The sequence below is a fragment of the Papaver somniferum genome, chromosome 3 (assembly GCF_003573695.1).
Source record: "Papaver somniferum cultivar HN1 chromosome 3, ASM357369v1, whole genome shotgun sequence".
Lineage (NCBI taxonomy): Eukaryota > Viridiplantae > Streptophyta > Magnoliopsida > Ranunculales > Papaveraceae > Papaver > Papaver somniferum.
Window position 1 is genome coordinate 97,971,168 of NC_039360.1, and position 14,143 is coordinate 97,985,310.

The window sequence follows — 14,143 nt, forward strand, 5'->3', positions numbered from 1 at the left end:
AGATAGTCTAACTCTTGTTGGGACTATATTCTTCAAACACTTCCATACGAATAGTTTAACACAATGCAGCAGTTTCATTTTCCAGAGCGCTTTCCAAACTGCTGTAGGAACAGTATTAAGAGCAGCTTGATTTTGAAATCTTGATTCAGTAAGTTTCTTGTAAGCAGACTTAACTGAGAAGACTCCATCTTTTGAAGGGTTCCACCTTATGATGTCTTGTTCATCAAGAGAAAGCTGCATATTCTTAATTTTATTCACATTCTCTGGAGAAAAAAGATTATTAAGAAGAGGAATATTCCAGCTATTGGAATCAGATAAAATCAACTCACTGACATACACATATTGCAAATGTGTTGGATGAAGTAGCTCTACTTTGTAATCCAGACCTATAATCCATCTATCAATCCAAATTCTAGTGCCCTTACCATTGTTTACTTCCATCCTATAATGTTGTTGTAGTACAGAAAGACCCAATTCAATTCCTTTCCAAGTCCATGAAGAGTTACTTCTTTCTCATTCAATATGAAGAAAATCTTCTTTCTTGAAGTACTTAGCTTTGAGCAGTCTAGTTAGCAAATGATCTGAGTTTTGACAGATTCTCCATGCAATTTTAGTGAGTAATGCATGATTTAGCATTTCCAGATCTCTGAAACCCAGTCCTCCAAAGTCTTTAGATATGCACATGTTATGCCAGCCAATTAAATTTAGTCCTCTATTAGACTTATAACCCCACCAAAATTTCCTTTGCAGTGTATCAAGTTTCTTAATAAGTGTCTTAGGTATTTTGAAAGTGCTCATCTGATACATAGGAACAACATTAAGGACAGTTTTAACCATTGTAGTTCTACCAGCTTAATGTAAATTGATACCTTGCCAGTTTCCAAGTCTTCTTTCAAAAGCCAACTTAATGTCTTCAAAAGCTTTAACTTTGGATTTACCAATAATCAATGGTGACCCTAGATACTTCTCATTTTCCTTCATGTTTTGAACTCCCAAAATATTGCTGAGAGTGTTACACACAGATGGATCCATGTTGTTACTATAAAAAACTGAGGATTTGTCAAAGTTTATGACCTGACCAGATTGTGAACTAAAATCCTTCAAAAGTTGAAGTAGATTATTCACACTGGTTAAATTAGCTTGAGTGAAAATGAGACAATCATCTGCAAAGAGTAGATGATTAATAGGAGGAGCACCTCTTGCAATTGAAATTCCTTTAATGGCTTTTGAATTATGAGCTTCTGGAAGAGTCCTAGAAGACCATTCCATAGCCATAATGAAAAGATATGGAGAAAGGGGATCTCCTTGTCTAATACCCCTTGTAGGAGAGAATTCTTCACAAGGAGAGCCATTGAGCATAACATACAATGAAGTAGTATTAATGCATTCCTTGATAAGATGACACCATTCTTCACAAAATCCAAAACTTTGAAGTATTTTAAGTAGAAAAGACCATTCTAATCTATCAAATGCTTTAGACATATCAAGTTTTAAAGCCATCCAACCTCCTTCACCTTCTTTTCTCTTCATGGAATGAATAACTTGATGAGCTATAATGGTGTTGTCATTGATGAGCCTCCCTGAGACATAAGCGGCTTGATATGGAGAGATGATTCTTTCCATTAAAGGCTTCATTCTGGAAACCAGGATCTTGGAAATGATTTTGTAAGAAGTATTACAAAGTCCTATAGGTCTATAATCAGAAGGAGTGCATGGTTTATTTTTATTTGGGATTAAAGAAATGTAGGTTTTGTTGAGCTGTTTGGGCAAGAACTTAGTTGCAAAAAAATTCTTCACCATATCACAAACATCACTACCCACTATACTCCGTTGAGATTTATAAAAACCTGCTTGGAAGACTTCAGGACCAGGGGAAGACCAGCTCTCCATGTTTTTGAGAACTTTGTGAATTTCTTCATTTGTTGGAGGCAAAAGAAGTATTTTGTTTTCTTCTTCTGTGATTAAAGTAGGTATGTGAGCATAATATTGTTCTTCTATGATAGTGTTCTGAGAAGTACTTATGTCTTTAAAATGTTGAGAAAGTAATGCAGCAATATCTTCTCTAGATTGGACCCAATCACCACCAACTGTTCTTAAAGAATCAATATTATTTCTTGCTCTCCTTCTCTTTGTTAATGTATGAAAATACTTGGTATTGTAATCCATATATTTTACAAAGTTATCTCTTGAATTTTGCTTGTAGAATTCATGTTGTATATTATGCCACTTTTCCAACTCTTGACTGACTTTTAATGCCTCAGAAGTATTGTCTGAAGAAAAAGGCAAGGCTTGTAATGCAGACAACTTCTGTTGCAAAGTATTCACATTCTGATCAATGTTTCCAAAATGGGTTTTATTCCATTTAGATAAAGTAATTCTTGTGAAATGAAGCCTTTTAATAAGTTTGTATCCTGAAGAGCCTTGGAATGACTTTTCCCAAGCCTTAGCAATTTCAGTTGCACAAGTTCTGTCTTGAAGCCAAGTCAGAAAGAATTTAAAAGGCTTCCAAAGTTTTGGTTGAGAGTAGTCAGTCACCAACATAACATGGCAATGATCAATTCCATTCTTATTTAAATGAAGGAGTTTAGAATCTTAAAAATGCAAACTCCAATCTCCATTAGTTAAAGCCATATCCAATCTTGATCTCTTTTTTCCTGTACCCAAATTGTTATTAGACCAAGTATGCTCTCTACCTATGAAGCCCAAATCCTGTAATCCCACTTCTTGAATAATAGAATTAACAAGACCATCTCCTGAAGAAGAAGCAGATGAAGAAGTATCTAGAAAGTGAAAATTTAAATCCCCAGAAGAACCCAAGGCTGAGAAACATTAAGACCAATATCTTTGATGAATTCCCATTGTGTTTTCTTCTTAGTGTAGTCACAATAACCGTACATACAAGAAAGAAGTAATTCCGGTTGGCTAGGATCACATTGAACTACAGCATGTATCATGTTATTCTCACAGCTAACAACATCACAAATAAAACCATTCTTCCATAAAAGAGCTCATCCCCCATACAGACCAATTGGTTGAAGAAATTTCATATTCGAAAATTTAAATGGAGCAAGTAATGTTTTCATCCTATCTTCATGAGTTTTGGTTTCGCATAAAAAGATGATGTCAGGATCTTGAGTTCTAATTAAATCCCTAAGATGATCTCTTGTTGTAGGGGTACTAAGACCTTGGACATTCCAAGAAATAACTTTCATGTTGTAAAGAGAGTTGTACAGGTTAATAATGCAAAGCAAAGTAAAAGTTTTCTTAAGAAATTTTCGTGTAAATATGCATGAAGACTTTGTACCTAACGTAAAAGTTTCATGGGAATTTTTAATGCAATTGGGGAATCTAATTGATAGTTGTTGGTAGCTAATAAATGCAGAGAGAGTAAATAAAAAATTACGTGACCAAACAAGTATTAAATGCAGAATGAGTATAAGAATTTTAAAGGTAGAAGAAAAGTGTAATACCTGATCTCCCTTGTGCGACTGTGTTATCTGACTAACTCCAGTTGTGATCTCTTGAGCATTTTTTGGGGAAATGATTGGAATCAAAATGTTGTTGTGTGAAGAAGTTTCACGTGCAGAAGAAATGGATGATGTAGCTTCACCAGCTCTGTGGCGTTTTCCAAGTCTGTTGTCTTCTACAGGTAAAACTTCTTCTTCTTTAAGTAAAGATTCAAGATTGATGATTTCACCGTCTTTTGGAGGTACAAATACATTCGACTTGACAAATTTTTTCTGAATCTTTTTAACAGCTGGAGTTTTGATGGAAGAAGTAGTAGACTCATTGTTAGCAGCTGCAATGGAAATATTTTTACGAATGTCATTGATTTTACCAACGAAATAAGGCTTTTCGTGGGCTTTCTTCAAAAAATATTGCAGCATCCTTAAAAACTCCGTATGAGTGATTAATGATATAACACTCAGTGAAAATACTTTTGGGTTGACGCTCGAAGAAATATTGATGCCACTTAGTAACACCGGCATTAGTAGAGCATTTTACTCCCCTTCTCAAAGGCATTGAGAGGTCGACATTAACACAGACTTTCATAGGAACTCCACCAGAGGGAATTGCGTCTTTTGGTTCTATTCCTACTACTTCACCCTGAACTTGTCCAATTTTGGTGACAGAGGTAACATTCATGTGCTCTGGAAATAAGTACTTGAGTTGGATCCAAAAGAGCTGAAAACCCCAATGCTTCTCCGTGTAAACCATTGCTGGAATGTAATCGTGTATCACTAAGAGATGTATGTTGATACTCCATGGGTGTTCCTCATTGACTCTGTTCAGAAGATCCCATTGATTGAACTTGAATATAAATACATTTGGTTCCACCTCTATAATTCTTAGATTCTCCGGAGTTAAAATGGCCAAGTAAAAGTTATGCCTCTTTCTACCATGTCATAAGACATACGACCTTCAATGATAATATTACCAATGGCACTGGCTTCCCATTCATCTTTTTCTTCTTCTTCCTTGCTATCATTTTTGATAACCACCAGTTCATTAACATCTCCCAAATCCAGTGTAGCTTGTTTGAACTTGTTGACTAGGTCCACAACTTGACTAGGTTGAACTTCCTCCATAACTAAAATCGATCGATGAAAGCAGTCTATACAACAAGGACAATAGTTCTCACTGAATCTATTATTGTGAAAAGGTTTTTTTATGAAGTTTAGGGTTACGAGAATATCCTGAAATACTTCCCTGGATAACATTGTTATTTGATTGCGGAGTATTTTTAGGCTGATGGTTAAGGTAACAAAGATAATTCAAATCTTTTCTAGCTATGATATAGTAAGAGCTGGCATCTGTTAAGGAAGATAGTAAAATAAGGCAACAGAATAACTGCATGCAGTTGACTCTAGGGGTTTTGAATTTTTTTGAAAAGTTTGGAAGGCGGGATGAGTTAATATCCAGAGAGCCGAGACCGCCAAGACTTCTTCAACACAGCACCATTAGCAAAAGCAATGATTCCAATCATGTTCGACCCCTTAAGCAAAAGCTTGATAAAATACTCAGCAAAAGCTATGATCACAACAACAAAGTAGGCAAAAGCCATTAGAAAAAATCATAATAACAATCACATGTAAGGGAAATCAGATCAGATTTAAAGTTCCATCAGAAACAAATAAGAATGAATATGAAGGAAAGAACCTGAAGAAAACACTGTAACAATATTAATAATACAAATTAATGAACATGACAGAACAATCGATGATTAGATTTTGTACATAACGTTAAGAAAAATCATGCAAAAAAAATTTAAAAAGATGAGACTGAGTTAACCCGTTTTCTCCCGATCCGCAGTGGAAAATATTACTAAGGTTCATGGATATTGCAGTCTCTACTCCTCTTTGATTTACCTTAACGAAAAAGCCTTCTTGTTACATTTGAAATTACCTGGTAATATGCACACGAAGGAAAAAATACGATGTATAATAGCGCCTCCTGCAAACCCTACTAACACGAGCTTTGCCAAAGTTTACTCATGAATTGCATATTGCTTTCGGATGTACTAGATAGCAGCTGGGAGAAGACACTTAAATCAAGACATACATTTATTTTTAACCTGGCTCAATTGGGGCCTATGGTGATTAATTGGGGCCTATGGATTTTTCATCCACCCCATAGAAAATGATAAGGGGTGTCTAAGTTTGATGAAACTACCATTTTACCCTCTATGAAATTTTAATACTACTAATTTATCCTCATTAAATCCTAATAACAAAAAAAAAACTAAATCAAATCAAATCAAATCAAAATCATTTCCATTTCCATTTCCATCAATATTAAGAATTCAAAATCAAACGAAGACATTGTCGATAATCACCAAATTCACTAAAATAGGTAATTTTTTGTTTTAACTCGAATCAGGTACTTTTCTATTAACCAAATCCCCTAGAGTAGGTTTCAATAACATGTAATCACACAAACAATCCAATTTTTTTAAATCAAAGTTTTCTGAATTTATAAGAATCGTCTACGTCAATGCACTTGTAAACCGATTTCACTTAGAAACGGTTGTTGTTCATGCCCACAAAGACGATTGTTCTGGATGGGCATTCTGGTTGGAGGAAATTGAACCAGAATCAGTCTACGTTAATGCCCACATAGCCTGATTCTGGTATGGAAGATATAATTGTTTTCCAGTGTGTTTTTTTTTGGTAGAATCGAATTACATGAGTACTTTTATAAACCGATTCCTGTTATGCAATGTCAGGAATCGGTTTTTATACATGTATCGTGTAAACCGATTCTGGCTAACCCATTTTTCTTCAGTTAATACTCGATGATAAAATGAGTATGAAATCATACTCGATTTCATTTTGATTACAAATGAAAATGAAAATAGTTCTGTACTCGAATTGAAAACGAGTATAACTTTATACTCGAATTGAAAACGAGTACAACTTCTTAAACGATCTGAAATCGAGTATGAAGTCATATTCATTCTTAACTCGGGTATAAAAATGAATTTTAATTTTATTTAATTTTTAACAACACATAAGCTACAGATAATTTTTTTTTTACCCACAATCAGTTTATGTTCATGTCCATATAAACCGATTCTGGATAATCGGTTGATTTTCATATCCATATAAAATGATTCTGGGTAGAAGCAAGTTTCAAAAACTCTCCGTATGTTTTTGAGGTTACAATCAGTTGATATCAATGACAACATAAACCGATTCTGAGTTGGTGTTCTTCAAGAAAAATTTAAAATTTAAAAAATTTCATAATCAGATGATTCATTAACACAAGTTAATTTCACATCTAACACGAAACTTTATCACTAATCATCCAAATTAACACTAATTAATCATGGGTAGTTTTTCCATTAAAAAAATAATTGGTTAAGGGGTTTCCCATTTTACTTCAAAATGTCTCTTTTTTGTCACGTAGTGATAGGCCCAAATTAATTCTTATAGGCCCAAAAAGAGACATTTTACTTCAAAATGTCTCTTTTTTGTCAGTAAAGAGCAAAATTAATTAAAAATAGTTGTGATTCACTAAAGTAGGGAAAAGGAAACTAGGAAAGTTATACGGATATGCTTGTTACAGTATCCCAATTATATATAGGGTAGATAAAGTAAGACCCGAAAAAATATCTGCATGTCTAGTCTAATTGAAAAGTAAAGCTTTTACTCACAATTGCACATAAGAAAGCCTCTCTGGCCTTATTATGCCCGAGAGTCCATCAAAAAACCATTAAGCCCGAAAGTTATATAAGATAAGGAGATATCATGACTCCAATATTCTCCGCTCCTATGCTATGTTTTCCTATATTGATGTAAGCTCCCCAAAAATGGTCTTATCTAGGAAAACGAATTCTCTGGAACTGCCCCTGTTATTACTCACCTACTTTTGTTGATAATAGTTTGTTCTTTTCTAAAACTATTGTAGCTGATTTTCTTTAACATTAAAGATTATCTTCTGAATTACTTCCTTGCTTATGGACATGAGACCAATTTTGATAATTTTAATATCATGTTTAATAAAGAGATTCATGCTCATGTTATTGACTAGTTATCCTCGATACCGGGATATTGAGATTTGTGATCTTGAAGAAAAATACCTTGATACTCTTATTATATTTCAAAACTCAAACTTACATGAGTATTTTGCAATCTATCGATACAAGAATTTCTTCTCGGTTTAATAAACTATTATCTCAAATGGACCGAACTTCGCTAGTTAAGCATGTTGGTCATGCTACACCATTAAACCAGATGGGAGCCTTCTTAATCCTAAATAGTTTTTATAGAAGAATGGATTCCCATCTCTACGAATTCTGATGGAGATAAACTTTAGATCTTATGGCAGAAAAATTCACCTTCTTGGTCGGGTGCTCTTTTCCCCTCTAAGTATAAAGGGGTGGGGGTGGGAGCAGAGGTGAGGGATGGGTTTTAGAAACGCTATATCGAATAACCTAGCTGACTATGATTGCTAGAAATGTTTGAAAGCTAGTGGAAACCCCTGGCTTTCTTATTAGCACTATATTAAAAGCTAGATATTTTTCAAACTCTGATTTCCTTATTGTCATAAGACTTTCTCTTTGGTTTGGAAGTGCTTCTATCCATTAAGGAACTTATTAAGCATTTTATTTTCTGAATAAGAGGAATGACCACATTGATCCTTGGTGTATTAGATGGATTCCCACTTTGGGATCTGCCACTTCTAATCCTCAAGTTCCTTTAAATCTTAATCTTAAGGTTTTTTACTTTATTCACCATGATATCAGATCATGGAACTGAAGATCTGTATTTCTTGATTTATGAGTTAGAATCAATTACTTACCTACACAATTTTATGATTTTGTGATTCGATTGGTGAATCACTGAACTTGATCAATATTTATGTTTTTCTTGTTGATCATGATATCAGATCATGGGCAGATATTTTCCTTAACTTTGAGCACAATGTGCCTGTCATGTTTACATGTTTTGATAGTCCAATGTTTAATAACAAATGTTCATTGATTTTTTCTATACTTTGGGAACATGGTGATGATTTAGCGGGTGATACATTTTAGTTCTTTTACTAGCATGTTTTAATGGTTTTATCAACATGTATTAGTTTCAACCCTTTTTTTTCTTCTCTTTTTCTCTTTTGTTTTTTGATAAGATAAAATATGTTGGTTCTAGTATTTTCCCTCAGTCTGAGAACATGTTTAAATATTCATCCTCGAATAATTCCAGTTTTACAGCTCTTGTTCCTGTTGATACTCATGATTCTCAATTATGGGTTGACCATTATAATCGAGACAAGTCAATGGATTTAGACGGGTCTAATGCTCTGGATTATTTTTAATTAATGTTCTTCATATTATTTACCCTGAACCACTTGTTCAACTCCTCTTTGTACTTTTGAATCCAAATAGGCTTCAAAACTCACTAGGGCAATTATAGTTTTATGATTTAATTTTTAACAAGTCTTTAGGTCGGATTTTGTCTTATTGATTTATTTTATCATATATTTTTTATTTGATGGATAAGTTTACTAGCAGTGCTCTGCGCACCAGATCTACAAAATCTTAATATGATGAAGTTTTAGCCAATATTGGACCTCTGAAAGTTGCATATTCATAGATCAAGTCCGAATTAAACTGTGAGAGAGCTACCAATAAAGAGTTGCCTGACCTTCTCAAAACGTATTAGCATAAGCTGAAAGTTTCTACTTCTAAGTGTAGATAATATGAAGCTAGTAATGAACTTCTTAAATCTCAGATTGTTTTTTTTTAAATATTAATCCTTAAAGTGCACGGGATGAACTTCTTGTATTTGAAGTCCAACCTTTTCCTGAAGGTATTTTTGAGGGCTCGCATCAGCAAGCTTATCCTCATCAAGTAATCTTAGGGAATGGTTCTCATATGAGTACTCAACGACCATTAGGTGGACAACGCTTATTTTGACTAATACGGGGTTGCACATTATTCTTTGTAATTCAAGTAAACTTCTCACATGCTTACATGATCATTTTATATGCAGAAGTTAAGCTTTCTTGGTAACAAAGTAATTTGTAAACATGGAAACAAGTTCACGAACTCAGCTTTCTTTTTAAGCTACCTAGTTATGTTCATTATTATAAATAAAACACTCTCTACATACTAGAATCTCAATGTTGGAACTTTGTGTCCTAGTTGCGGTTACATTCGTCCACTAAATCCCTAGGTTTCCTCGTCAAACTGTATTAAGTTGCGACTTTTAAAGTCTTTATTAAGGGATTCGTGAAGCCCGATCATGCTATTTTTTACCTGATTTTTTTTATTATCGAGATATTATTCTTATTGACTTTTGTAGTTCATGGACTATATACCAAGAAAAATATAGATACAAATCACAAAGTAATCTGTGTCTTAGGCTTTGTGATTCCACAAGATAGATATTTAAACTCTTTTTTGATTTGTTTAGATTGTTCTTGTGATCTATGATCGTATAACGTTTTAAAGAGAGTAGATATCCTAACTGTTGAAGTTTTATTGATATATTTTTTATCTTGAAAATCATTTATACACAAACATATTTCCATTACCTTGGTTGAAACATATCTAAAGGAAAACCAATATGATATCTATTAGAGGAAGATTAGTTAAAGATTCTTAACTTAGGATGAAAAAACTTCCAGGGATACAAAGGATGTGAACTTGGGTATCAGGTGCGCAGGGTATTACGATATTCAAGAAACGTAAGGATCTGAATTACTTTTCGGGTCAATTCAGTCTCAACCATGTTCCAGTCAGAAGTCTGATATAGGCGTATTTAGCGTCTTAATACAGTGCTGGTGTTCAAGATTGGACTAGGTCCCGGGGATTTTCTGCACATTGTAGTTTTTCTTGTTAACAAAATTTCTGGTGTCTTGTGTTATTTATATTCCGCATTATATTGTTTATCTTTATGATATAAATAACACAAGTGGCATGTAAATAAACCTAGACAGGTTTGAAGCTCAAATTGTACGGAATCTACGAGACTTGCTCTTGTGAATTCATTTCTTGAAAATAGATTACAAGACTAGTTCGGATCGCATTACTTCGAGTACATACTAGGTTGATTCTTGGATATTTATTTTTGAAATCATCCAAGTAAACTTGTTTAAAAATCAGGTACATGATCTTTACTATTAATCTATACTTACTGATTGAATAAAATTTGTCCATACAGGATTCCAAATGACAAAGTTGGTGGTGTACTTGGTACCCTCTCCTTTTCAATTCTAAACCGAGAATGATACTGATAAGTTGCTTTCTCGATCAAACTATATCAGGTTTTTAATAGACCATGAGTGATGTCTGATATATTCTAACTAACCTTCCAAAAATTTTATGTTATAATTTGAATAGATTTCATCTACTCGAGCGAGAAAAAAACTCGTTGACTATGGTTGGAAAACGATCAGAAGTGCCCATATGGAAAAAGATAACATGTAAACATGTTATCCAATGATCCAACAAAATATGAGTATAATCCTATCATGTATTTGAAAGGCCTTTCTTTATACTAGGCCAGATCCATGAGAGGTTTAATTTCTCAGAATCTTGAAATATGTGTGATTCGGGAAATTGTTTAGGTTTAAGAAGTTTGACCCATAAATGATTCAGTTTCTAGAAGAAATATACCATGTAATTAATTACTGAGAATGGCTAGGTTCAAATTATGCGGGTTTTGATGCCTATCCCACCTTAAGTTATTGGCGACATATGGTAAATCAAGCTTTGTCTAAACTCATTTCCTTTGGATTGGTATTTTTTTCATTAGATTTTACGATGAATTCAATTTAGCCTATCCATGATTGATCTTAGAAGGGTCAGACATTGCATTTGATATGTAAAGTATGAAAATAAGAGGATACCAAGTATTACACCACCAACTTTTCGTTCGGCAACCTGTATGGGCGAAACCTAATATAATCACAAGTAGGTCAAAGAAACTCGAATAATATATATATATATATAGTTTTTTATTTTTCTTCCACAATCAATATGTCTATACTAAAAGGATGTGAACCTGATTATATAAAATAGTTGTTGGACGATCTTAAAAATCAATATCCAAGATCAATCTACTCGTATCCGAATTCTAGCAAGTATAAAACTTGCAATTTATCTTTCAATATATGAATTCAACAAAAACGAGTCTTGTTGATCTCAATTAAGAAGGTCTTAAATTATCTAGATTGATTACGTACTACTTGTGATGTTCCTATTACACTATAAAGATAAATCAATATAATGCAGAAAAATAAAATCATAAGACACCAGAAGTTTTGCTAACGAGTAAGACTGCAACTGCAGAATAACCCTGAAACCTCGTCCATCTATGAACACCACACTATATTAAACTTCTACAGACATTATCCTACTACCATACTTAGGACAAGAACGTAGTTGAGGCCGAGTTAACCCTCTAAGGAATTCAGCTGCAATCGTGTTCCATACGTCTCTTAAACCTCGCAAGATTCTACGAACTTGATTCCCTTAGATGATGTCCTTTATAGTCTAAGAATTTCTTTAACCTCAGAGAAGACTTTGGATACCTAGGTGCCTCTAATAGACAAGCCTATTTGACGAGGTATGTATATAAACTTTATTTCGTAACTCCATATACTCAATAGTTGTGTGAAACAACTAGTATATCTTTTCTTGATACTTTGATCATAGTATAAGGACCAAGCCACCGATACTAGAGACAAGTAAACAAATTTTATTTCGTATGTTAAGCTTTCAATGAATACTGACTTGGAAAAACAAAGAAAAAAATGGAACAAGTTAAGTATGTTGTTACTAACCTCGAACTGAATGATGATGTGTTTGTTGATGCATGTACGTCTTCAGGTTCTTCATGAGTAACAAGAGTGAGTTGGAATATTTCTATGTTCCTAGTCTAACCTAACCAAGTGACTCTAGTATCAAATCACGTAGCTTCAAGCTTGGAACTAAAATATGACAACCAAACTTGACATATGCTTGGTGAGTTCAACCGAGCAATGATCTAACAGTTTGAAACTAATAATTTTGAATCAGAAAGATTGGTATGTAGATACAGGTTCTACAACTTTTGGAATGTTCAAAAAATATTGAGATGTGTTGCGAATCTAGATTACTTAAGCGAAAGATGCCTATTTAATGTGTCGGTTCATTTCAAATATGGAGACATTGAGTTTTGATTTGTACATTCTGACTTTGTGGAAAGGCATCTTCTACTGGAAGGATTATTCCTTATTGTGATGAAGTGCAGTAAAAAAGATGTAAATATCTTAGTACAGAGATGAACCATTAAAAATTAATAGTACATCTAACTTGATATTGGTCAATGCAATATGGCATATTTAAATCACAATTCCGTTTGGATTCGCTGGATAGATCAATAGACACGGTGACAATTTTTTAAAAAAATATAGTTGTTTTCCTTCAATGAAATTGATACACGCATGCACTAACTCATAAGAATGGCAATGGTTCATGATGTATCCAACTGTAAAACGAAGAGAATTCCTCATGAAAATATGAACCACATCGGAAGGAAACGATCATCATATATTTACCGTTGGACCAAGTCCATGAAATATGGAGGAAGAAGTAGTTCGAACGGTTCTAATGTGACATTAAGTTTTTTAAGTCTAACTGGTTATATTTTATTATATCATCTTTTTGCCAAAAAATGAAATGTCCTGAACCATTCATTGCACGGTTAGTTCATTGAATCTCCTTTGAATCATGATGGATTAAGAGATTTAGAGACATGCATGCCCTCTCGGTGGGTATAAAAGTGCATATATGCATGAAGATGACAACAAGTAACTTCATGAAATTGTCATAATCCTTTGTTACGTTACAGATGCATGTTATTGGATCGTAATGTACGGTTTATGGTTGTGTAGTTCTGACTAGATATCAAGATGTTTGATAGTCTGTACATGCCAATACACTTCAAATGTGGGGTCTATGGATTCCATAGCATTTTGATCAAATCATAATTTTCAATTGCTTGAAATATTGCTTCAAATGAAATATTTATCATGACTTAGAAAATCAAGGTAAACGAAAATCAGATTTGATCGATTGACTTGTTTGTACCAAATTGGAAATTGGGTGGCTGTCTTAATTAATATTCAAAGGCAATGTGTTGTAAATAGAATTATGCAAGCTTTTGTTTGAATAACAAAACAAAACCATGGTTTAAAAGAATAATAATTATACGGTACTTGTTGTTGATAAATAAGTGTTTTGCCTACAAAAATATACGTTAATTTATAGTGAATATTCTTGTATGACCGCGCGAAAGAAGTAAACTAAAGATAAATGAACCATCCAGAGGAATGAGACTTATAGTTACTAAAGAGTAAGTTACGGGGTAATCTAACCTAGCAATTGGAGATCCCATTGGCTAGGTTTAAAAACAGAAAACTAAGTGTTGAAATACTCGCCAGATAATACTGAAAGAAATTTTTATCTTTCACATTCCTATGATAAGAGGGCCGGTGATGCCTATCAAGTTAAAAATTGACAATTTCTCTTTATGATTCTTATAGCTTAATCAAACTAAGAAAAGTATGTCAGGATACTTTCAAATAGGAGTTCACTATACAAATGAGAAGTGTGGTCGCTTCTATGATAACTATAAGGATAGGCTAATCAAGA

General features: G+C 33.5%; 1 protein-coding gene across 1 annotated transcript; it reads right to left on the reverse strand.

Annotated features, from left to right (window-relative positions):
- Positions 1–513: 513 nt before the first annotated feature.
- Positions 514–837, reverse strand: LOC113359779 (uncharacterized mitochondrial protein AtMg00310-like). The gene has a single exon (XM_026603360.1). The coding sequence runs from the start codon at positions 835–837 to the stop codon at positions 514–516; it is 324 nt and encodes a 107-aa protein (XP_026459145.1).
- Between the last annotated feature and the right edge of the window lie 13,306 nt (positions 838–14,143).